The sequence below is a fragment of the Ischnura elegans genome, chromosome 1 (genome assembly GCF_921293095.1).
Source record: "Ischnura elegans chromosome 1, ioIscEleg1.1, whole genome shotgun sequence".
Classification (NCBI taxonomy): Eukaryota; Metazoa; Arthropoda; class Insecta; order Odonata; family Coenagrionidae; genus Ischnura; species Ischnura elegans.
In genome coordinates this window covers 82,575,991-82,597,388 of record NC_060246.1, presented here as the reverse complement: position 1 = coordinate 82,597,388, position 21,398 = coordinate 82,575,991, and the positions used below count along the sequence as shown (strand labels likewise).

The following is a 21,398-nucleotide window of genomic DNA, read 5'->3' as shown; positions in this document are numbered from 1 at the left end:
AATTATAAAAATACATCAGCAAAAAACATCCTAAGGCAATTTTCGTTTTCCATGACGAAGTTATACAAGAACATCAAATAAGAGGTGATTTAAACCCTGAATTTGAAAATCATTGACTCTCACCTGCTCTAGATTCTTCAAACCAGCCTCAGTTAACACAATTGAAAGAGAAAATTGGCAGAATAGGTCATTGTCCTCAAAGCTTTCATCTCCAACACCTGCATATATGTCCAGTGCCCATACCCTAGGAAGAAAAATATGAAAATTTATCATAAACAGCAATAGGATAAATAAAGGATGAAACAAAATAAGTATGTAATCCATTCATAAGTAGATTACACAGAAGCATGTATGAATTTAATAAATCCTATTTTACCAGTACCCTTTACCTTTTCATTTGTACCATTTTCATTCTGGGCCCAGAAACTGGCCTGGGGGTATTGCTTTTAAAAAAGATTGAAATATGAGAGCAGGTTTTTAGGGCACTGAATTACAAATTCCCTTCATGATTTTTCTTTGACTTCTGATGCTAAACCAATTAATTTGTTCACTTTGTTTGCTCTCTAATCCCTACACTATAAGAAACTCATGGTAAAATTGCAATGCATGTCTTTCATTTTAAAGGCAACTTTTGATAATGTCAACTTTGTTACTCATTCCAAAGTGCCAAATAACTGCAACGACCAATCTTACACACATTAAAGAACAAGGAATGCACAGCCAGGTAGGACAATATTATGTTAAGACAATTGAATTAAATGTATAAAATCATGATACATATCATTCAAATAATAAATTTGGCCACCATTCACAACCTTTGCGTAGTCCAATAGGAATCACCCTTCACAATAGGGAAATTGCATACTTTTAATAAACAGTATGCTGATGTTCTGCAGTAAATACTTGCAACTGCAACATACTTTTTTCCGCTCAAAGTTCAGTTTACACTACAGAAAATGACTCCCAAAAATCTTCTTGTTTCGCGGGCTAAAAATTACCGCCCCCACCAATTTTACTCTGTGACGTCATAGTTCAGGACGAAGTCGCAGATCCAAGCCCAGCAACATAGTAGAGGCCGGTTTGAAAGAGCCACGTTGTGAGTTAGGGAAGAAATGGCTGAAAAAAGGATATACTATAAATGGTGCATTGTTCCGCTGTGCAAAAACACTTCTATTTCTACACCAGAAAAAATTTTCGTCAGCGTTCCGAAGGAGGAAAAAAGAAGAGAAGCCTGGATGCATGCCGTTCGTCGGGATGAGCGTCATGGAAAAATAAGCAATAAATCGGTTTGCTATGTGAGTAAAATCAAGGAGAAATTGAATGTGGATGATATTTGCACCACGGACTTGAGTGATAGTGAAGGGGAAGGCTATGAGTCTTTGAATTCCGATACGGAATTCCTGAGCGACGTCGACGATCGCAGTGACGATGATGAGATCTTCGCACGAGCTCGTCGGGAGAGTACGAGAAATCTCGTGTGAAAACCCCCAAAAGGTATATAGGGCTCAGCCCGGACAATATGCACATTGTTAATTTACTTCAGGAGGGCCTTAACTACGCAGGAAAATTATTGACGCCTGAAGACATTGTGTTCATTGTACTGATAAAAGTGCGATTGAATGATTCATTCGGCAGGATAGGGAGTGACTTCGGGGTTTCCGAGTCGCAAGCGTGCAGATTGTTTGGAAAATTTGTGAATGTTATAGCTAAACAATTAAAGCAATTAATAGTCTGGCCTTCCTCAGAATCCATTATTAAAGAGCTTCCTGTTGCCTTCCAGGCAAGATATTTTAAAGTTAAGAGTATTATCGATTGCTTTGAGGTGGAGATTGAGAAGCCTGGTGACAGTGTTCACCAAGCTTTAACTTGGTCGGATTACAAAAAGTGTAATACCATCAAGTATTTGGTATCAATAACTCCAGATGGGTTGATAAATTTTATCTCTAGTGGTTATGGAGGACGAGCTTCTGATGTAGACATTGTAAAAAAATGTAATTTTCTTGATAAATTGAGGCCTGGGGTATGTCTAATGGCTGATAGAGGCTTTAAGCACTTGCAGCAACATTTGCTGGCAAAGGGATGTAACCTCGTCAGGCCTCCTAGTGTCTCTGATGGTGAGGATCGGTGTAAAGAGGATGCTAGGGAAACTAAGAAGATTGCAAGCTTACGAATTCATGTGGAGCAGTTAATCCGCAGATTCAGAGAATTTAAAATTATTGCTCCTCATGCCTGCATAGATATTTCTACTGTGAAATACCTTGATGATTGTGTTTATATAGCTGGTGGCCTTATAAACCTCCAGGGTCCATTGATATTATAGCATATTTTCTTCAGAGGTAATAAAAAATGATATGATAACCCTAATGCCAGCATATCTTGATTTCAAGTCTCGTTGTCAACCTTTTCTCTCCCCTCATTGAATTACCTTCTTCAACTTACCCTAAGTCCCATTACTCTTCATTCCATCTATGCAGCCTGTCCTACGAGGTCGTTGAAAGAGCCTGTCCTCTCCCTTCCCAGCTAACCTTTCCCTGTTCCTGTATCAAATTTCTAACATCCTTCCTTCAAACCTAATTTTTGAGAGCCTGCAGCCAGTGGCGTAGCCAGGGGGGGGGGGCGGTCTGGACCTCGCCTCCTCTGCATTCCAGTTTCTACCCCATAAAGCTTGACCCTATTCTCCTCCACACCCACATCTCAAACACCTACTGCATATTCTCACACTACCAACTGAACTAAGGCCTATTGATTATGTAAACGGTTACGAAAATGAAGGTAGGTAAATGCTTACATTCTGCTATTAAATTCTATAATTTAAAAGATACTTCGATTAAGCGTTGATGTTTTATTTCACACAGTCCCATTGGGAAAGTATTGAAAAATGTTTCAATGAAAGAAATATATATTTTAACTTAGGCTATACTACATTTTGGTGTTGCATTCAATATTATGACAGTATATACATGTTAGGTTACATAAGCAGTACATTATTCATAACTACATATATTTCATATTATATACATACATTTTGCATTTTAAACTATTAGATATAAAAGCAAATAAGTACAATTATTATGAAATTACTTCAAATTTTGGAAATATAGCTTTCTCCCAAAATTTCAATGAAGCATAAATTAAACCATCAATTAAACACTGATCAAAACTGACCTCATGCATTGATATTTCGTGAGTGTTCTCAAAATCCGGAGAGGCTACACAAAAGACCCCTCTTTTCAACCCACTCATTTTCATTTGTAATTGCAATTGCCCCATGTACTTAGGGGCGATCACACCAGAGTCTGATACATAGCGTTTAAAAGTTTTGGAACTAGATGGACACTTCACCTCAACTACAGCATGGTCCATCAAGCCATCTGGAGAAGCACCAAGTATTGGAAAGGTAGGGGACAGTAATAAGCCAACTCTAGCCACTTTTACCTTCAACCTCCTCTCTGCTTCTATAATGACCTCTGGCTCCAATCTTACTCCACGCTTCATAGCATCAGAAGCAAAAACTGATCCCCCAAGCAGATTTTCTACTAAAGAACCATTCATGGTTTTGCAATTTGCAACATCATATATTTTTGAAGCAGTAACACGACTGTATCAAAGTTTTTCCCAAAGGGAACATTTAGATTGTGAAGACGTAAGAGTAGCTGCTTTAGAGCAAGCATCCTCAGTCATTACGCAGCTACAAAAATCAATGAAATCAGAGAATGTTCCACCTCCATCAGCAAAAAACTTACGACTGAGTAGGTGGAGGGAAAGGTTATCAACATCATCTGTGCAATGAAAATGTTTCATCAGTATACTATTAGGACATAACTTCTCCCTTTCTGCCAAAACAGCATTTAAAAAGGTGGTTTCTGATGCATCATCTACCGATGCTGGTGCATCACTTTTAGATCCTATCTCTTTGGCAGTGATGCACCTTTCCCCATCAACTACACTTGATAGCCGAGATTTCCGCCGATAACATACTATTGAGGTAGGAGCAGGTTCTTCACTTCTTCTACGAAGCCTCATCAACACTGCCACAACATGTTTGCAGCCACCTTTAAAGAAAATAAAATTCCATATAATTCCCATAAAATTCCAATAATAATACATTCATGACAGCGTGGTAAAACTTAACTGAAATTGATCCCTGAAACTGCTCTGAAATTGATCACAGTAAAATAAATATATGCCCTCACCTTTAGCAGCCTTGCAGTCAAGGCATTTAGCATTGTTAATGATGCTAATTTCCTCGTCCACTTCCACCACCACGATATAGCATTTGCTTCGTACTTTATGTTCTAGAGTAACTCTGGCTCGCACGAAACATATATTTCCACATCTTTTCACCTGCACATAGCCCACTGCCGAGTCACCATAAGACACTCTACCGGACCTGCCGAAAGAATAAGCATCTCACGTAGAGAACACTCACTTTCGCCAATACGAGTTAATTACACGCAAAGCACACATTGATATGAACAAGAAAAAATTTCAGAAACACTTCAGCATATCCAATATTACCTTTCCATTTTTCAGCAACAACTTTCGGCACCGACGAAGTGATCAATTTCCCTGAAATACCTTGCCGTCATGATTGAATCAATCACAGGAAGGTTGCCAGAATCAGCCTAAGAAAAACCATACTCCATCATTTTAATTAAGTTATCTGTGGTTTTCAGTGGAGGGAAAAAATCAAATAATAGCCCTCAGCTAACACGAACTCCAATAAATTACAGTGAGTCCTCGTTCTACGTCACCCCGTTTAACGTAATTTCGCGATAACGTCACGAAAATTTTGAGATCGTCATTCGTTTATCGCACCTTCGCTTCGCGATAACGTCAAGTCTTTAAAATTTTGCGCGAGGAAAAACGCGAAGCGGCGGGCGTTGCAGGTTGTTCGTTTTGCGGGCGGTCATACAGTCAGTCAAAACGAAGTGTAAAACAGTGTGTTTATTGTTAATTGCGATTACGGTTTCAGCAAATTTTCTGCAAAATGAATTCTTAGGTCGGTGTGCAAGGTTTTACTTGACATAATGGTTTTCAGGAACCTAAAAAGTGAATTCAAGGAATTTTTCCGTGTAATTGTAATTGTAAATGTAAAGTAATAAAACCTTTTCCCCGTGAAACACAAACATGTATTTCTACATGATTTTGGAGCTCACAACTGTTTCTGAAATGTATGCAAGTTCCCTCTTGAACACCTCAGTACATACATGTGCTTTATTCGTCCTAATTTCTACAAATTATGTTCTTCAAACACAAAAGTTCATGATACTTAACTTTTCTTGATCAATAGCAAGTTACGTTAACAGTCATTCACTCATTCAACCCAGGAAAAACTTTAGCAGCGGCCTCTTCACTTGGTCCCTTCTTCACAGGAATTCCAGACTTAAGCTAAAAACCAAGATTCTACTTTACAAAATTATGCTGAAACCTCTGCTATCTTATGCCTCACCAGTCTCACTCTTGCCAGCAAAAACCCAACTGAATAAAATTCAAACTACAGAAAACAAACCGATCAGGAAAATCACTGGGGCTCTGTAGTGTATCAGAAACAAAGACATTAGAAAAGATCTAAAAATTACTACTATCCTCATTGAATTAAAGGCAAAATTAATAGTTTGAAAAATCTCTGGCCGCTACAAAGAAATGCTTGATTATAAATCTATGGCAATACACCCCTAATCCTACTGGCAAACTCAAAACCCCCAAATATGCTCTCCTTTCCCACCATATCCCCTCCCCAAAATTCTATTATCGGCCACGCTGTGACTTAGGCATGACAACAATTACTGAAACAACCATTTTTGAAATCCGCTGCAGACAGCCTAGTGGCTGGGAATAGCAAAGAAATCAACAAGGAAATTTCAGCATGTTGAGGCGTGGCATAAATTAGTTAGGATTGGTGAGGGAAGAGCTCAACCTGCATTTAGCCACAGGTGTGTGAAATCTCACATTCAGGTTTAGAAGGCCTTTCCATGAGCCATGAGCCACCTTACGCTTAAAGGATTTTTGAGCAGGATATCTAAAGGCTTCATCAAACTTTTAACCCAGTACTTTTCCGTCCATAGCCAAGCACTATACCCAATATGCTACCTTGCTCCCCCCCCCCTCATTAACCAAAATTATTTAAAATTATAGTTAGTAGAGATGGCCGGATCAGATACCTCGGATTCAAATATCCGCAGATATTACCCTTCTCTGGATACCTACTTCAGATCCAAATTCGCAGAAGACATCGGATATGGATACAAAATTTTAAATTAACGCTTCAGTGAATGCAGCACCCCATAAGACAGAGCGGAAAGAGTTCTGATCCTCTATTTGCATGCGTCGTCGCACAACGATATTTGTCCTACATATGAACGATTTTGTAAAAAATCTCTCGTAGGGGTTATGCAACAGAATGTCAGCCGTGGAAAATTTTAAACCTTAACCTGCTCCCAGCGTCTAAAGCCTTGGCAGACTGCTCCCATCGTCAATTAACGATTTTAACATGCTTCTACTCTCCGAGTCCCTAGGTGCTTAGAAGTTCTTCCTTTGACAAGTGGATATCATGCAGACATCTTTTACTCTTCTTTTTATTTTTATTGCCCTTCAGTAGTTGCCAGGATCCCTCAGTGGCCTATTTCAGCTTATCTGCGCATTTAAAGGGTTAAGGCAAATTACTATAGGCACATAGTGTGACTCTTTCCAAGATATTGAACAATTATCAGGGGAATCTCAGCGTGGTAGGATAATAACCACGTCAAAGGTAACTACATCACAGATTTCAGATATCCACCCTCGGCCCTCCATCAGACCATGTCTCTGATTTTTTTTTTCGTTTCCAAGATCACGCACACTATAAATCATTATCTTCGACGGATATATCAAGTTACACAAGAACAATTGAAGCATATTTCATCCCTACCGCATCTCACCAACTGACCTTTTTCAGCAAACCTTCTTAAATTCTCTGTTTCTAGAGGACAAATGCTAGTTGGGTGACTTTCTGGGCCTGAAGATGCCTTGATAGTTTCAGCAACTGGATGACATGCACGAGATTTATAAAAGGATGAGACCAAACACAATGCATTTCTGATGATATTTTAGTTTTTTCAGCTCTAATTGATTGCCACTAAGTTCTCTACCTATTTATATTCTAGATAGTCCAAACAGCACAATTTTCAAAGAAACAAGCGTAGCATTAGCCCCCTCAAACAAATAGAGACGGACTGGAAACGCCAACTGCATTTATCATGTAGCTCACCCGGCTTCGCTTTGAAGGCAACGACATCACAAAACAGCAAGATCTGACATGTTCATCCTTTACTCCCTCATTTGTAGTCTCATTACTTGAAAGACTCCTGGGCTCCTTCCCCTCCACCACTCCTTTACGTACTTCTGCTACCCAACCCTTTCTCTCGAGATCGCTGAGCGGTCGTCTCGTTCTGCTCCCACACCTTGTCGCACATGAGGTCAATGTTGTTCTAAACATTGCCAATTATGTCGCAGATTGTGCAGTTGAAATTTAAATCGATGATTTATTGACAAAAATGTATTTCATTGAGTGGAAACATTTTTATTGAGATAAGGAGAGCTCAACATATACCATATTTGTGCACTGTGGCGTGAAACTATCACGAGGAAGTGCAAAATCCACCTAACCACAACTGCAGAATTTGCAGGTTAAACACAAGTCAGCATGCGATGAGAAAGTGACAAAATTTGGGGGAAACGAGGGCGAGGAAAATTTGAATACTGTCAAATAACTTGAGAGCTTATAAAAATGATTTTTACTCAGTTAAAATATTAAAATGTGTATGAAAATCTAAATGGCATTCATTTGATCGCATGTAACCAGAGGAAACTTGAATAATTACTTCACTTTATAACAGGCAATTAAAATGCATTTGGATCCAAAAATATCCGAAGATCCAACACCTGAAATCAAGTATCCAATCCGGATCCGAAAAAATTCCTGGATCCGTCCATCCCTAATAATAAGGGTTATCTTTATGTTACAAACATACCTCTTCCGCAAGTAAGATAGTAAGCTCCCTTTTCCTTCATGTCCTACAAGCGATGATAAGTATTCATGTGGTTTGGTCTTATAGAAATTTCTCTTAGGGGGTAGAATCCACAGGAGGTCGACCTGAATGAATCAATAATGAAGGTGATACTGTTATTAGGATTGAAATAGATACTGGATGTTAAGTAAAGAGGAGGATAGTTCTAAAAGACAACCACCCATAATCAGTTACTGCCAAGCAGTGTCACAGAAGATAAGACCCCAGCATAAAAAAAACATGAAACATAAAAAAAGATGGTGGAAATCTATAGGTAAAGCCTGTTAAGTTATAAAGATGCAACATATAATAGAATACATTTAGGGTATACGAGAAATTCCAATAGATGAATACTTATTTATTCATCTTCATTACAACAAAAAACAACACAGCCTTTACAATGGGAGGCTTGATGACAAGTAACACCAGACAATCATATACATCCTGGCTCTGGATAGCAAGCCCAGAGAGGACTGAAAACTGCAACCTTTGATTTGGTCGGTGAGGACATTCCCCTTCCACCACCAAGATGGGTGAACAAAATGCCAAATTTTAATGCAATTTATTTCTTTTGATGTCATTTTTTTTTTAATGTCAGTGTCTTGAAATTACTGGTGGTTCTGGGGATAACAATATACAGGCCGAATTCCAATCCAAGTATATCACCTAAGTTAATACATACTACATACAAACTTAAGTACATCTACAAGGCATAGAAGCAAACTGGAACATACCTAAATATGACCAAAGAGTTCGTATACTGATACTGCCATCTAAAAGCTTTGAAAGAATCCCCTTGGAGCTACGAGTGCGTAAGGACATGAATTTAATTTATAGTTAAATTTGGTGATTTGTATACAAATGACCCACTAAGTGTATTTAAGGATTGCTTAGAGATTTTTTGCATCTATGGGAAGGTTGGAGAAATTGAAATGGCAGGGGGATGTGTGGTTATTGAAAAAGAGCATCTATAATTGCTTCGCAATATTTCATTTTCAAAAGTATATAAAGTATGCACCTAAGGTAAACACAATTTTATTCTCCTGTAAAATAACACCAATACAAAAGAAAATCAGTGAGGTAAGGTGAATATGGGACTTGAGGGGCTTCATCCTCCACCTTCGGATATCATGAGCAATCAGTATGGTGAACAATTTGCTAGGGATTATGACCATTCATTAACCTGAGCTTCAACCAGGGTTGATAAAAATCATGATTTTTTTCAAAAAAATCATTTTTGTTGATTTTTTTTATTTAAATCGGATTTTATTGATTTAAATGAGATTTTTATGATTCTCCATTCATCAAAAATTCAGTTATTTGCAAAACTAACTATTTGGGCAGCATATTGGAGAATGATCGTTTGCAGAAACAATAAGAGGCAACATACTCTAAACTTAATACAACATTTAGTCAATCAGGGGAAAGAACTATGGAAATGCCAATGGTATCAAATTAAAAATTACACCAGCATAATATAAAATTGCCATTGGAAGTATCAAATGTGCTATATTATGCGGTTCTAAAGCATATGAAGTTTAGAAAAATTCTCTAATTGCAACTTAGTATGGTGCCTACGCTTAGAAGTTAAATCAGAAAACAATTTTTTTTCAACGGATACACTAGTATTCTAACCAAAGCCATTTTTTTTTAATTTTCATGTAACATGCATTCCTACAGTATCATTTCTATTTAAGAGCCACCATTGTGCTGATAACTGTCGATTCATTGTATTAATAAAGAAATAAAAATCAAAATTATACACTTACAGCTTCTTTTTCTTGACTCTCTAAAAATCAAACATATGGATCAAATTATGATTTAAATCACCTGATTTTTTTTAATAAAATCAAGTGATTAAAATCGTGATTTAAATCAAAGTGATTTAAATCAATCAACCCTGGCTTCAACTGTACAAGGGATTCCTTGGAGAGGAAAAGAAAATAACTGAGAAACTAAACAGACTGTGCCCAGACCAATGAACTGATCAAGTACGATAAATACATTACCAAATTTTAAGAGGAAGTCTTACCAAAGAAAATCAATGACCTAAAGAAGCATAAATTGCAGCATTACCTGGCAAATATCCTTCACAGGCTTCAATTTATAGAGTTTATGAAACTTTTCACAAGGAAATGGAGATACCCATTCCCCAGTACTCGGTAGAACATCTGATGGCAAATTATTGCAAGGCACTGATGAAAAAGACTTGCACACCATCTCCTGCAGCTCATCCAAAGGCATTCTACCCTGATATCCAATAATAATAAGAAAATTTATTCAGTTTTTTATTCATTAAAACAAAGTGAATTTAGAATTACAATAATATCAAATAAATACAGTAAAACCTCTTTACATCATAGAGGAGGGGACCAAAATTTAGGCAATTTGATAAATGGAGGTTCACTAAAGAGAGGTTTTGGTGATATGAACCATTGTTTCATATCCTTTGGAAATGAAAGGCACTACTGTCTTTTAAACCATTAAATTTATGCATTTAAATAAACATGCATGCATTAGTGAACATATATTTATTATTTAATGATAACACAAAGTGAGCGCATTCGTGTGGTTTTTACCATGATTAGAGAGAAAACAATGTGATCTCTCTCAATTCAACAGTTACTTAAAATGATTAGGATAGTTGGATATCTTTTTTCTTATTTACTGTTAGGTATGCTCTCATATGGAACAAAATGGCCATAACTAATGGTTAATGTGAAAATTACAACATAATAAAGGTGTATAAGAAAAAAAAGGGTGAAAAATTTATCGCTGAAAATGTCAATCCATATACATAATCGTGGCTGCATTAATGGTCTTTAGTTGTCTCGGTACGATTTGCGGAGGTAGTTAGGCCGTCTCGGGGGTGTATCCGTGGTATGAAGTATGGAGGTTTTACAAGGTAAAGAGGTTCACTACATAGAGGTTTGCCAATAAATTTACATGTAAATCTGATAAGTCCGTAGGTGTGGTATGAAGTATGGAAGTTTATGATGTAAAGAGGTTCACTACCTAGAGGTTTTACTGTCTAATGCAAAATAATAAAAATTGACATCATGCTTTTAACTTTCAAGTCGGATAAGGAAAAACAAACCATCATCCTCCACAGTGAATATGCTCAGATACTGGCATTAAGACTCATATAAGAATCATTTCATCTCACCTGGACAGCTAAAGTCATCCTATGAGCAGAGTAGTGTCTGCGTAGGAACTTAAATAGCTGCTCACGAAGTATTGTCTCTCCATTAACTGATCCACTTTTAGGTGTTAAGGTACGATTATCACCCCATGGAAATTTTGATATGGGACTGCCCTCCTCTGCCAGACTGCAAAGGAGTTGCTGCTTCCGATGAGTATCTGATGTAATTGACATCTGAAATTCTAAGTTGGCTCAGTGATAATAAATTTCTATGCCAATCTATTTTTAATCTGTCTATTTCTATTTCTTAAAGTATTTTCAGATGAAAATTTTAATTTAGCAATAGATGCTTTGATGAAAGGTATAAATTAATGACAAAAAATAGATATCCCCTGTCAATAAATAAAACATCCGCTTACAGGAGTGCCACACACTTGGGAAATTATGTACCAATAAATAAGTTTATTAGCAGAAGACACAATCATCATCTATCCCAAAATTGGTGAAATTGGTGACTTTGAAATCTTCACATTGCACAAAGCAACATGCATGCACGGAGCTTAAGGTGGGAACTACAACTAAATCTCAGAAAATGCAAATCAGGTCATTTCTCATGTAGAACACCTAATAATCCCCATGTACTAGTAGTGGATGGAGTTAACTTTAAGTTATGAGATAAAGTCAAATATCTGGGGTATTAAGATAGCTCCAAACCTATGTTAGCGAACAAAAAAATAATCATGGCAGAACCCTTAAGAAGTTAGGATTCATAAAGCATACTGTAGGAGGGTTCCTAATGAAAAAGCAAAGGAGAGGGTGTGATGTTTTCATGCTGTCACTACGGAGCGCCCACTGTTTTTTTTTCTTTGTTTTTTTAGTTACTTCAGTAGACTGCCATGGAGGCTGCTGCAGGAGGAGGAGAGGGGAAGTAGCTACCCCCTTCAGCCCCTGAAGTAGGTAGGACGAAGGGAGACAACAGGTAGTCATTCGGTGTCGGGATTTTTGGAGTCGGACTTCGTCATTTGGGTTGCGGCATTCGAGGTTGGCGAGAGCCCAAGTATTTTCAGTTTGTTGTACTTCCTCAATTTTTTTTCCTTCATCACTCTATCCTTATTCCTGTCCTCCCCTGATTCTCAGAGTATAAAAGATGTACGAGCTAGCAAGCAGTTGTCCATCATCACCTACTCTGAGAGAATCACTAACCTAAAATTAAACTATTCCGCCCCCTTCCAAGTGCGGGCGGAATTTACCCACACTTGTGCCCAGCACATCGCCAACAACCACTAAGTACTCCTGGGTAACATGTCACAAGGGCCCACTTCACACTCATCAAGTGGCATCTCTTCTACGTGCCAGGGATAGAGTATCCAGCACAGAAAGATTTAATATGGGAACAAAACTGCAACAAGATAACAGAGCTTTACACAGCTTTAACAAGAATTAGGCTGGAGGCTGAAGAAATTAGCTGCCAGAGACTCAAAGACAATGTGCCAGGCTTAGATCACTTGAGTAGAACCACACTATGCTTCCAGATCCTAAATAAATGATTTAATAAGAGAGATATTTCGCTGAAGAGATAGAAATTGAATTTATTTTTCCATGAACAATGAAGGACAGGCAGCAACAAATGCTAGGTTGAAAACAGCCACTCATATACCTCACATGTGCACTTATTTATTTATTTTTTTTCATAGAGTCAATCGTCTGGTGCACTCCTCCCACCACATGTGCGTTGAGGCAGCTTGTAGGTTAGGAAGGAGATGTAGATGCGGAACTGCCCCAGACTTTTCTAGAAGCCTGGATTGATCCACACACACCCCTTTACATAGCCATATCCACATATCGATTATCACATTCTCCTATTTCTTCTTCTATCCTAACTCCAAGCATAATTTTCACTTCTTCCACAACTTTGAGCTACTGATATCAGGGTACAAGATTAATAATTGGGGTAACAAAAAAATCCATACTGAGCGAGATGGCTCAATGAAAGGAACTGGTACTGAATTTGTGCACACCTTTCACATTCAGTGGTTTAGTCAGGGTTGAGCTCTACCCTCAGCAATCCTGGCCAACCTTTGGATTGAATTGCTGATGGAATGAGAGGAATATTCTTGTTCTATTCCTCTTTTCTTCAATTTCTTATTAACATTTGGACACAGTAGCATAATGGGGTGCTCTCATAAAATTAAAACAGTAAAATTTTTACATGTTTAATGTAAATTTAACATAGGCAAGGGAAAGCCATTAATTTAAGCAAATTATGACTTCACAATTCTCAACAAGCTTGTTGCTACAGAGCTTCAAAGTTCTTGAAAATTATAAAATTATTTTGTGCTACAAGAATGTCCAGTGACGTCAGAAAGCAAGGAAGCAGATTCACTCCATGGCAATAACAAACAGTAACGGCGACACTCATGGCATGTTTCATAACTTGAAGTGTACGTCAAAAACAGTTGTGAATAGTTTTAAAGACTTTTACGGTGCACACATTGCACAATCGCTGACTCCCTACTTCGAAAAGGTGCATTCCGGGAACATACGAAGGTAGATTCATTCATGGTTGCTGATTTTTCTTCAGCACGGAATTAAGAAGCCGCAAACTTGATAGGCAAGATAAATTAAATCAGCCATCACGTTCGCTAGTATCTAGCACTTGGTTTGTATCTCATTTAACTACAGTCATTTACTCATTGCATTGAAGCTGTACTGGAACAATATTGAAACATGCTAAGTTAACGCTTTGGAGAAATACAACGGAACATATTTGTCACCAATTCACTTAGCATTCCTTAGGACTGGAAGAGAGACTTATGGTGATTCAGCAATTGGATATATTCAACTGATATTTAAAAAAGATATTTGAGCATTTCCACAGTTGGGGCTAAGGTGACACCAGAGCATACAGTGAGAATGAAATCTTATACAGTGGAAATCACCTTAGATGAGGAGGATGAATTACTAATGATTGCTATTTGTCAAGACTGCTGCATCTTCTGGTATGCATACTTTCTTTAATCCTATCAATGATTCAAAATGAATCTGTCATATATCTGATCAAAGGACATGTAATTGAAATAAAGGAAACAAAGTGGAAACTTCAAAATATTCTCCATTTAATCATGACACATCATTGCCATCTAGTGGAGACTATGTGAACTGTTGCTGAGCTCTGATGACTCTGGAGCCCAGAAGCCTCAAACTACACAATCATATGCGATTACAGCACGGAGCATATACAGTATTTACATGGGAACATGATTTGGAGGTTTTCAAAAGTCAAGCACATTCATTGTTATCAATAATGCACTGCTCAATGACATTAATTGTAATGCAAACCTATTTTTTATGCAATTTTTTATATCCAACCGCAGACATGCGTAATTCCTTGAGAAACCTGACAAAATACAGGTGAAATTGGAATCATCATTCTCATCAAGTTAAAGGTTATTCTGTGCAAATTAAATGATAACGGCATAAAATTGCGATTAGTTGGCTGTTTGGATCTGAGGTTATACAGTGCAATATCAAAAAACTGAGTAAAATCAGTAAAACACATAAAATCAAAGTTTCACCACTGCAATTCCCTAGGCCTTCCAGCCAGACTTGAGTGTCCTCATTGCAAAATCAAGAATTGATGTAAAATCAAATTTTTACTGTATTAATTTTACGAGGACATAGAGCCTGTATCTAGCAGAGGCACAATAGGGATAAGGATTTTCTGCCACCATAATTTTGTTTGGAATTATTTTCTTTTTATCCAGAAATTTGAACATAGGAATAAAAACTCAATGTCCATGGCATAAAATCCCTTCAGGATCAAAATTAAAATCAATTCTGGTTGCTCCAATAGATTCTAAAAAAACTGATATTTTCTTACATGAGGTAAACAGGGAAGGATAGTTCAAGTGTACAACATTTTGACGTCACATAATTTAACAATTAACCTTCTGTTCTATAAATCTGATTTCAGCTAGTACCCAAACAAAAGATACATCGACATCACATACAATGTAGAGATGTTAATTCCTCACCAGATTCAACTGCCTCCCTTTCTCTGGCTATGGATTCCTGTTTCATCAAGGGCTCCACAAAGAATTGAGCAAATCGGTCCAAAGATTCTGCCAAGAAGTCCTCCCTTGATTCAAAGTAAAATGTTGTGCAGTCCCACTCTGTATAGGCATTATTTGATCCTCCTCTTTTCTAGCAAAGAGAAACATGTTTACATTAAGGCACTGTATGAAAATGTTTTGAGGCTAAATAAGAGGCATTTCTCCATCATAGAAAAGAGAAAACAGATCACTGCAAACCCCAGTAGCAGAGTTGATTGCCGTTACGTTGCAGCGACACTGCAAACGTGCTGCTAAGGTTGCAGTCACAATGGTCCATTGCCGTCATGTTGCAGGCATTAAATAAGTTATTTTATTGTGGTGGGAAACTTGCATGAAGTTCATTTTGTTAGGCTATATTTTGTAAACTTTTTTTCTGCCGAGTCTACATCCAGATTGATGATAGAGATGTAGTAAGTGAAGTTAAAAACATTGGTTGAGTATAGCTCTGCAAAACTTCGAATTGGCAGAAATAACTCATGCATCAGCAGGTCAAAGGAGGTGAGAATCGAGTCGCAAGCAAGATTCAGATCGGTGTGAAGGTGGAAAACAGATTCGAAATAGCTAAAATGGGGAAACCGGATTCAAATCTGCTGAATGGTGGAAAGCAGAGACAAACCACATCCTGGAGATGAGTAGGAAAACAGCCACCATATTGGACTTTCACAACTACTTTCCAACTGATTTCCAGCTGTTTCAATTTTCAAAACAGATTCAAAGGAAGAGGAAATCAGGACGTCAAACCTGTTGGAAATCAGAGTCAAATCTGATGGAAACTAGTTCTTCGCTGGGAAGACAAGACGAAAGCCATAATTAAAGATGAATATAGGAAATGAAGGGCTTCATTCTTCACTTTCAGATACAAGGAGTGCCCAATTAATATGGTAAGCCATTTACTGGGATAATGAGCACTCATAAAACCGAGCTTCCACCGTATATGTACTATGGATGGCATTTGGTGGCAACTTCAGATTTTGTGCGGATATATTCACAACATTCTTGGATAATGCTTGGATACTAAAGATAATGTGCCAATATTTATCGGATAGCAATCATTACTAGTGTAGTACTTTCTACTGATAATATACGGTAATTTAAGGTCCATTGGAATCTCTAGAAAAAACTCTTTTCAAACTTTTTACATGTAACAAAAATATACCTTGATGAAAGCGTCGAAGTCGTTTTCCTTGGGATACTTCTTGCTTCCCATAAAAACCATATGCTCCAAAAAGTGAGCTAGTCCGGGGAACTCCAATGGATCACTGAAGCTTCCAACACCGACACACAAACTTGCAGCAGCCTGTACGTTACACAAAGACAATGAAAATGAATTTTCGTTTAATCAAACTAATACTCTTGACACTGACATATTCATACGTACGAGCTTCTCCTCTGTCGCTCTCCCTTTCTTTCCACTTGACGTAGACTCTGCATCATCGTCCGTAAACTCTCCTTCACTACTGGCTATAAAAATCAATTCATACCATGACTAAATACTTTTAACAGAACAAATTACATAAATCTCACGTTCTTTTTGAAGAACGAACCTTCGTATTCATCCGAGGACGGAATTACATCTATATCAGACTCATTCTTTTCAATAATTGACGTATCAGACACTATAACTGCAGTCAAACCATTAGAGAGACGGAAGATTCGGTAATCTTTCTTATCACTCTCGGATTTGGTAGGAACATCAAGGTTCTTCACCTCATACGAGCTCTGATTAGCTGCACCAGCTTGGGATTTCACAGGCAATTTCTTTTCATTCCGATTAACAGCTGGCTTCGGCATCTCGACTTTGGAACACTTTCTCCTTCTGACCGGTGGTGTACCCGAATAGCTCGAAGCTCTCTTGGACATACGAACGCTAGTTTTGGTTCGAAAATACGACAACAATCTAAATCGGCCAACAGATGTGCACATTTAATTTTTCCCTACAATCTTCAACTTATCAGCCGAGAAAGGAATTTATCGGCACACGTGAACTACCATGATTGACAATTGCTACCTCGTCCCATTCCCTTCGCCTATCAGCAAACAAGCAGAAAACAGCAGCAGCTGACCACGAGCGATAATCGAAATCGCAGATGTTGCCAACATACCAGATTTTATTCTATCATTCTTCCATGCATTCACAAATTCATCAAAATGCATTCAAAATTATCCGTGGAAAATTGAAATATTCCCGGGATACTTTCAAAATATTTACTCTGCGCTAACTACGTCCAGTTGGTCTTGCCATGGAAGAAGGAGCCTCCATTATCCTCCTCCTTCCATGGTCTTGCTTCATATGACCGCTCTCACCAGTTTCATGGGAGGCAAAATCGATTATGAGATCAATTTTAAACAACACTATTATACTACAAATTACTATAGAGCTTAAAAACGAAGTAGTTGGGGCCAACGCGTCTATCACCCATTGCAGGTATCAATTATATACGGGCCATGGCAGGTATTCTCACTGTGTGAGCAGCGGCGGATTCAGGGAGGAGAGGAGGGGGGGAGAATAGGGGTCTTAACCCCTCCCCAATTAATTTTATGAAAAACTTTTAATTTTTATTTAGTTTATATATCCTTGTGAAAGAGTGCGAAAGGGAGTACATATGCAAATGCATGGCTACAAGCCCAAACGTGAGAGAAATTTGAGTTGTACTAACTGTAGGGCGTAGCACTCGCAACTAAAACATTTCACACAGGAGATCGTCCCTCTCTACCATATTCCCGGGCCCAGCTAGGTCATGATCCCACCTCCCCCCGCCCCCCCAACTTAAATGCTGAATCCACCCCTGAATGATAAAGCATGTTACTATAATAGTATAATAAGATATGTTTACAGCGATGCTAATAATGTTCATAGCTGTGTAATTTTGAGCCCTTAAAAGTGAAATATATGGCTTATTTATCTTGAATAATGGCAGCAAACTCAAATGGAAACATGCATGTTATGTCTACAAGTTGCCATGTGCGGCTCCAGTGCCATTAAGAAAGATTTGAGCCACATTTTCTTTTCAACTAAGTAATAAAGAGAGGTGAATATGATTCTGCGTTAACTGCTTCTTTGTACCACTGATTTGTAGACAGCCATTAAGAACACAATGTATGCCTAAACAAAACATTGCAGGTGCAGTTACTTTTGGGAATCTAATGTATTTGAATTCGACAACGCAAGAGAGATTTGACTCAGCAACTTGCCGTAAAAGACATCCCAGTCAACACAGTATTCGTAATGAGGTCTTATATGAACTCATACGTTGGACTCCTTTAAGATTCCACATTAAGAGACATGAAAGGGCCTTTAAGACCTCACACTTCATGAGGTCACATGACTGATGTCTTTAAGACCGCATACTTCATGAAGTCTTGAAGACCTCACACTTCATGGGGTCTTCAAGATCACACACACATGAGGCCTGAAAAATCAAGTCATGTATATGTTAATGAATTATAATTTCAATCGTAATTATATATTTCTGCGTGTATAATATTTTTTCTTCCTTGAATTAACTCTTTATATTAAGAGATGGGTTCGTAAACTTCTCCCTCCGATTCTATTAAATAAGCTGACACTTCCACTTTCCGCTAGGTCCGCCATTGTGTTGTCGTGTTATTCTACTGCCTTGAGCTCAGACGTCTAGTTTATGATTAATATCGTGTGTACTCCATGGTCTAGTTCTTGCTCGTGTTTTTCCCTGTGTCTACGAACGTGAATCAGGATTCCATCGGATCTGAGATCGGCACGAACCTTGTGGACATCATGATGTGTTACGTGCACGGAGACTTGGAAGGTAAGTTTCAATGATTTTATGTGTCCGATTCTTTATCCACTTGTTAATGAGAAAATCCATTAATTATACTATTTTAAAAGCTGGTTAAGTTCATGCTTATCATTGATTATCGGTAAATATATCCATGTAAAATATTTGGGTGGAACACGTTTTGTAACGTGCCTTTGTTGTTGTTCATGTTTCATTTCATTCATTCATCGTATCCTTATAAATTTGCTGTTATCGCATTTTAAATTATCTCCGCTAATATACACTATCTCGATCATATCTAGTGCGTGGTCAAGCAATGTTTTTATTATCTCGGGTTCACAAAACAGTTTTCCCTAAGATCATTGAAGTTTATAAACTTCTCAGTTCTCAAAATCATGACGTAAACAAACAAAAGTGCTAACCGATTTATAATTTGCTTGATTTCACTTCGTAATGTAACTTATGGAACGATAAAGCATGGAAATAACGTACACCATGTATTTAAGTTAACTTCTAAGAGCATTATAATGCAATAGGAATGTAATTAAGTGTAAGAGTTAATCAAAAGTAGTTCACTAATTCGGTTACTCCTAAAATTAACCAAGTTAAAACGGTCATCTTCGGTGCTAAAACCGGCCCTGGGAGTATTTAGGGACTGCTAATGAGATAAATAGTCTTTATCTGGTTTATTTGATGTTATTATGTTATCAATTATAACTCTCAACAAACTTAAGTTCAATGTTTTTTTGCAGCCTCTCTTATGAAATGGAACCCGACATCAGCAAGTAGTGTCGCCTTGGAGAGAGTGGAGAGGCAGTGGCTGTATCAAGCGGAGACAGCGTAAAGTATGCAGAGAGGAAGAATTCAAAAACTCGTGATGTTTGTTTATTGACTTAATATTATGAAGAATAAATTTATAAATATCATGAAGTTGTCTATTCCATTTTGTTTTTCTGCCGTATTTCCACCTATGGTTCTCATTAAATGTATTATTTTGCTTTATTTTAATTGGATACGTCGGGTACTTATGTCATCGGAGAATTTTCTTAAATAAAGGTGCGTAAAGTATTTTGAAATCTTAATTAATGGGCTGGTAGCGGTAGGGGCCCCGGCGTTTTTGTAGGCTATTTCAAAGCCATCTATCGGAATTATTACGAAGTGGGTAATTTTTCTGGTTCTCCAGGTAGTTCCATTATCACACACGTGGAGGCGCTACATTTGCGCCTATATCATATTGGAACTGTTATAGGAGTCCTATAAGACCTCTTGACTGAGCTCCTTCAGAGTCGTGTGAGACCGCGAAAAGAATTCCCATACGAGTGCATATGACCTCACGGAGACATCATTATGAGGCCATTTGGGACTCTTTTGTAGGAGTCCTACAAATTCGTCATACTTCTTTATGACCTCATGTATGAGTCATACGTGTTTACTGGGATATTACTAGCATTGCAGTTTTTTTGAAATCCCTCCACAAAAAATTTGATATTTTGTTGACACTTCTTTCCCAATGAAAGTAAAATTCCCTGAGATTTCCGTTTTCGGGATCATTGAGCAGCCTGTTAACTCTTTGAATAAGATATGATCTCTTTATGGGCTACCTTCCTTCTAACCATCAATATGCATTTGAGGAGCATCACTCAAACCTCCGCTTCCATATTTACCCACAATCCTTCTCTAAAAACCTTCACCATTTCCTCACTCCTGAAAACATCTTCCATGCTTATCTAGCTCCTTTTTGTCCCATCAAGAAACATCCTTTCCTCGTATTGAGTACTTGGTAATTCCTTTTCCTGTAATTACTACCCTCTCTAGGCTCTTTCACAAACTCTCCACAAATGCTTCTATAAGATTCCATAATCCATACTGCCTTCAATTTGCAATAGTGAACAAGCTGAGCTTCTAGTAGGAGGATAGCTCTATCATGTTATTTACCACTTGATTTCACAAAGCAGCAGTCTTGCCAACATATACCTTCTCACAAAAACAGGGAACCTGGTAAATTCCCTTGTAAAATTATTGCAGGATTTAACGCATGGAATGTAGGGATACACCTTACAGCTCAAGTATACTGGATGATACTGTAGGCATAAATATATATGAAAGTGGTAGGATCAAAAAAAAATTACAGGCCTCAATTCCTTGATTTGTTACCATAGCTACCCAGGTTATGCTACGAATATTGCACTGAAACCCTCACCCCTGAAACCCCTTTCAGAGTATCTCTCCTCATATTTTGCATTTCCAGTTAAATCTACCTTCCCTCCCACTCACCATTTTCCCAGAATTTTATAGTTCTACATCCATTGACATCTCCTTTATCTTCATCTTGAACTCTTCT

The 21,398-nt window shown here is 37.8% G+C and overlaps 2 protein-coding genes across 2 annotated transcripts in view; both read right to left on the bottom strand.

The window, feature by feature from the left end:
- The window catches only part of LOC124164735 (nardilysin), a 37,279-nt gene extending 19,869 nt beyond the window's left edge, over positions 1 to 17,410 (bottom strand). Inside the window, exons 1-8 of the mRNA XM_046542024.1 lie at positions 16,847 to 17,410; positions 16,681 to 16,763; positions 16,459 to 16,599; positions 15,225 to 15,393; positions 11,215 to 11,432; positions 10,125 to 10,298; positions 8,013 to 8,134; positions 124 to 244 (exon numbers count right to left, since the gene is read on the bottom strand). Coding sequence (XP_046397980.1) covers positions 124 to 244; positions 8,013 to 8,134; positions 10,125 to 10,298; positions 11,215 to 11,432; positions 15,225 to 15,393; positions 16,459 to 16,599; positions 16,681 to 16,763; positions 16,847 to 17,225 — 1,407 coding nt within the window. The 5' untranslated portion in view covers positions 17,226 to 17,410. The remainder of the gene's footprint in view (positions 1 to 123; positions 245 to 8,012; positions 8,135 to 10,124; positions 10,299 to 11,214; positions 11,433 to 15,224; positions 15,394 to 16,458; positions 16,600 to 16,680; positions 16,764 to 16,846) is intronic.
- LOC124164751 lies at positions 2,946 to 4,608 on the bottom strand. The gene is made up of 3 exons (XM_046542025.1): positions 4,519 to 4,608; positions 4,194 to 4,390; positions 2,946 to 4,052 (listed from the first exon to the last, which is right to left on the bottom strand). The coding sequence occupies exons 1-3, from the start codon at positions 4,524 to 4,526 to the stop codon at positions 3,604 to 3,606; spliced, it is 654 nt and encodes a 217-aa protein (XP_046397981.1). The 5' UTR covers positions 4,527 to 4,608; the 3' UTR covers positions 2,946 to 3,603.
- Positions 17,411 to 21,398: the final 3,988 nt, after the last annotated feature.

Bases quoted from the DNA above. Each gene is read 5' to 3' on its own strand.
- LOC124164751 (XM_046542025.1), bottom strand. The intron at 4,053-4,193 runs GTGAGGGCATAT...TTTTCTTTAAAG, and splicing joins TGACTGCAAGGCTGCTAAAG to GTGGCTGCAAACATGTTGTG.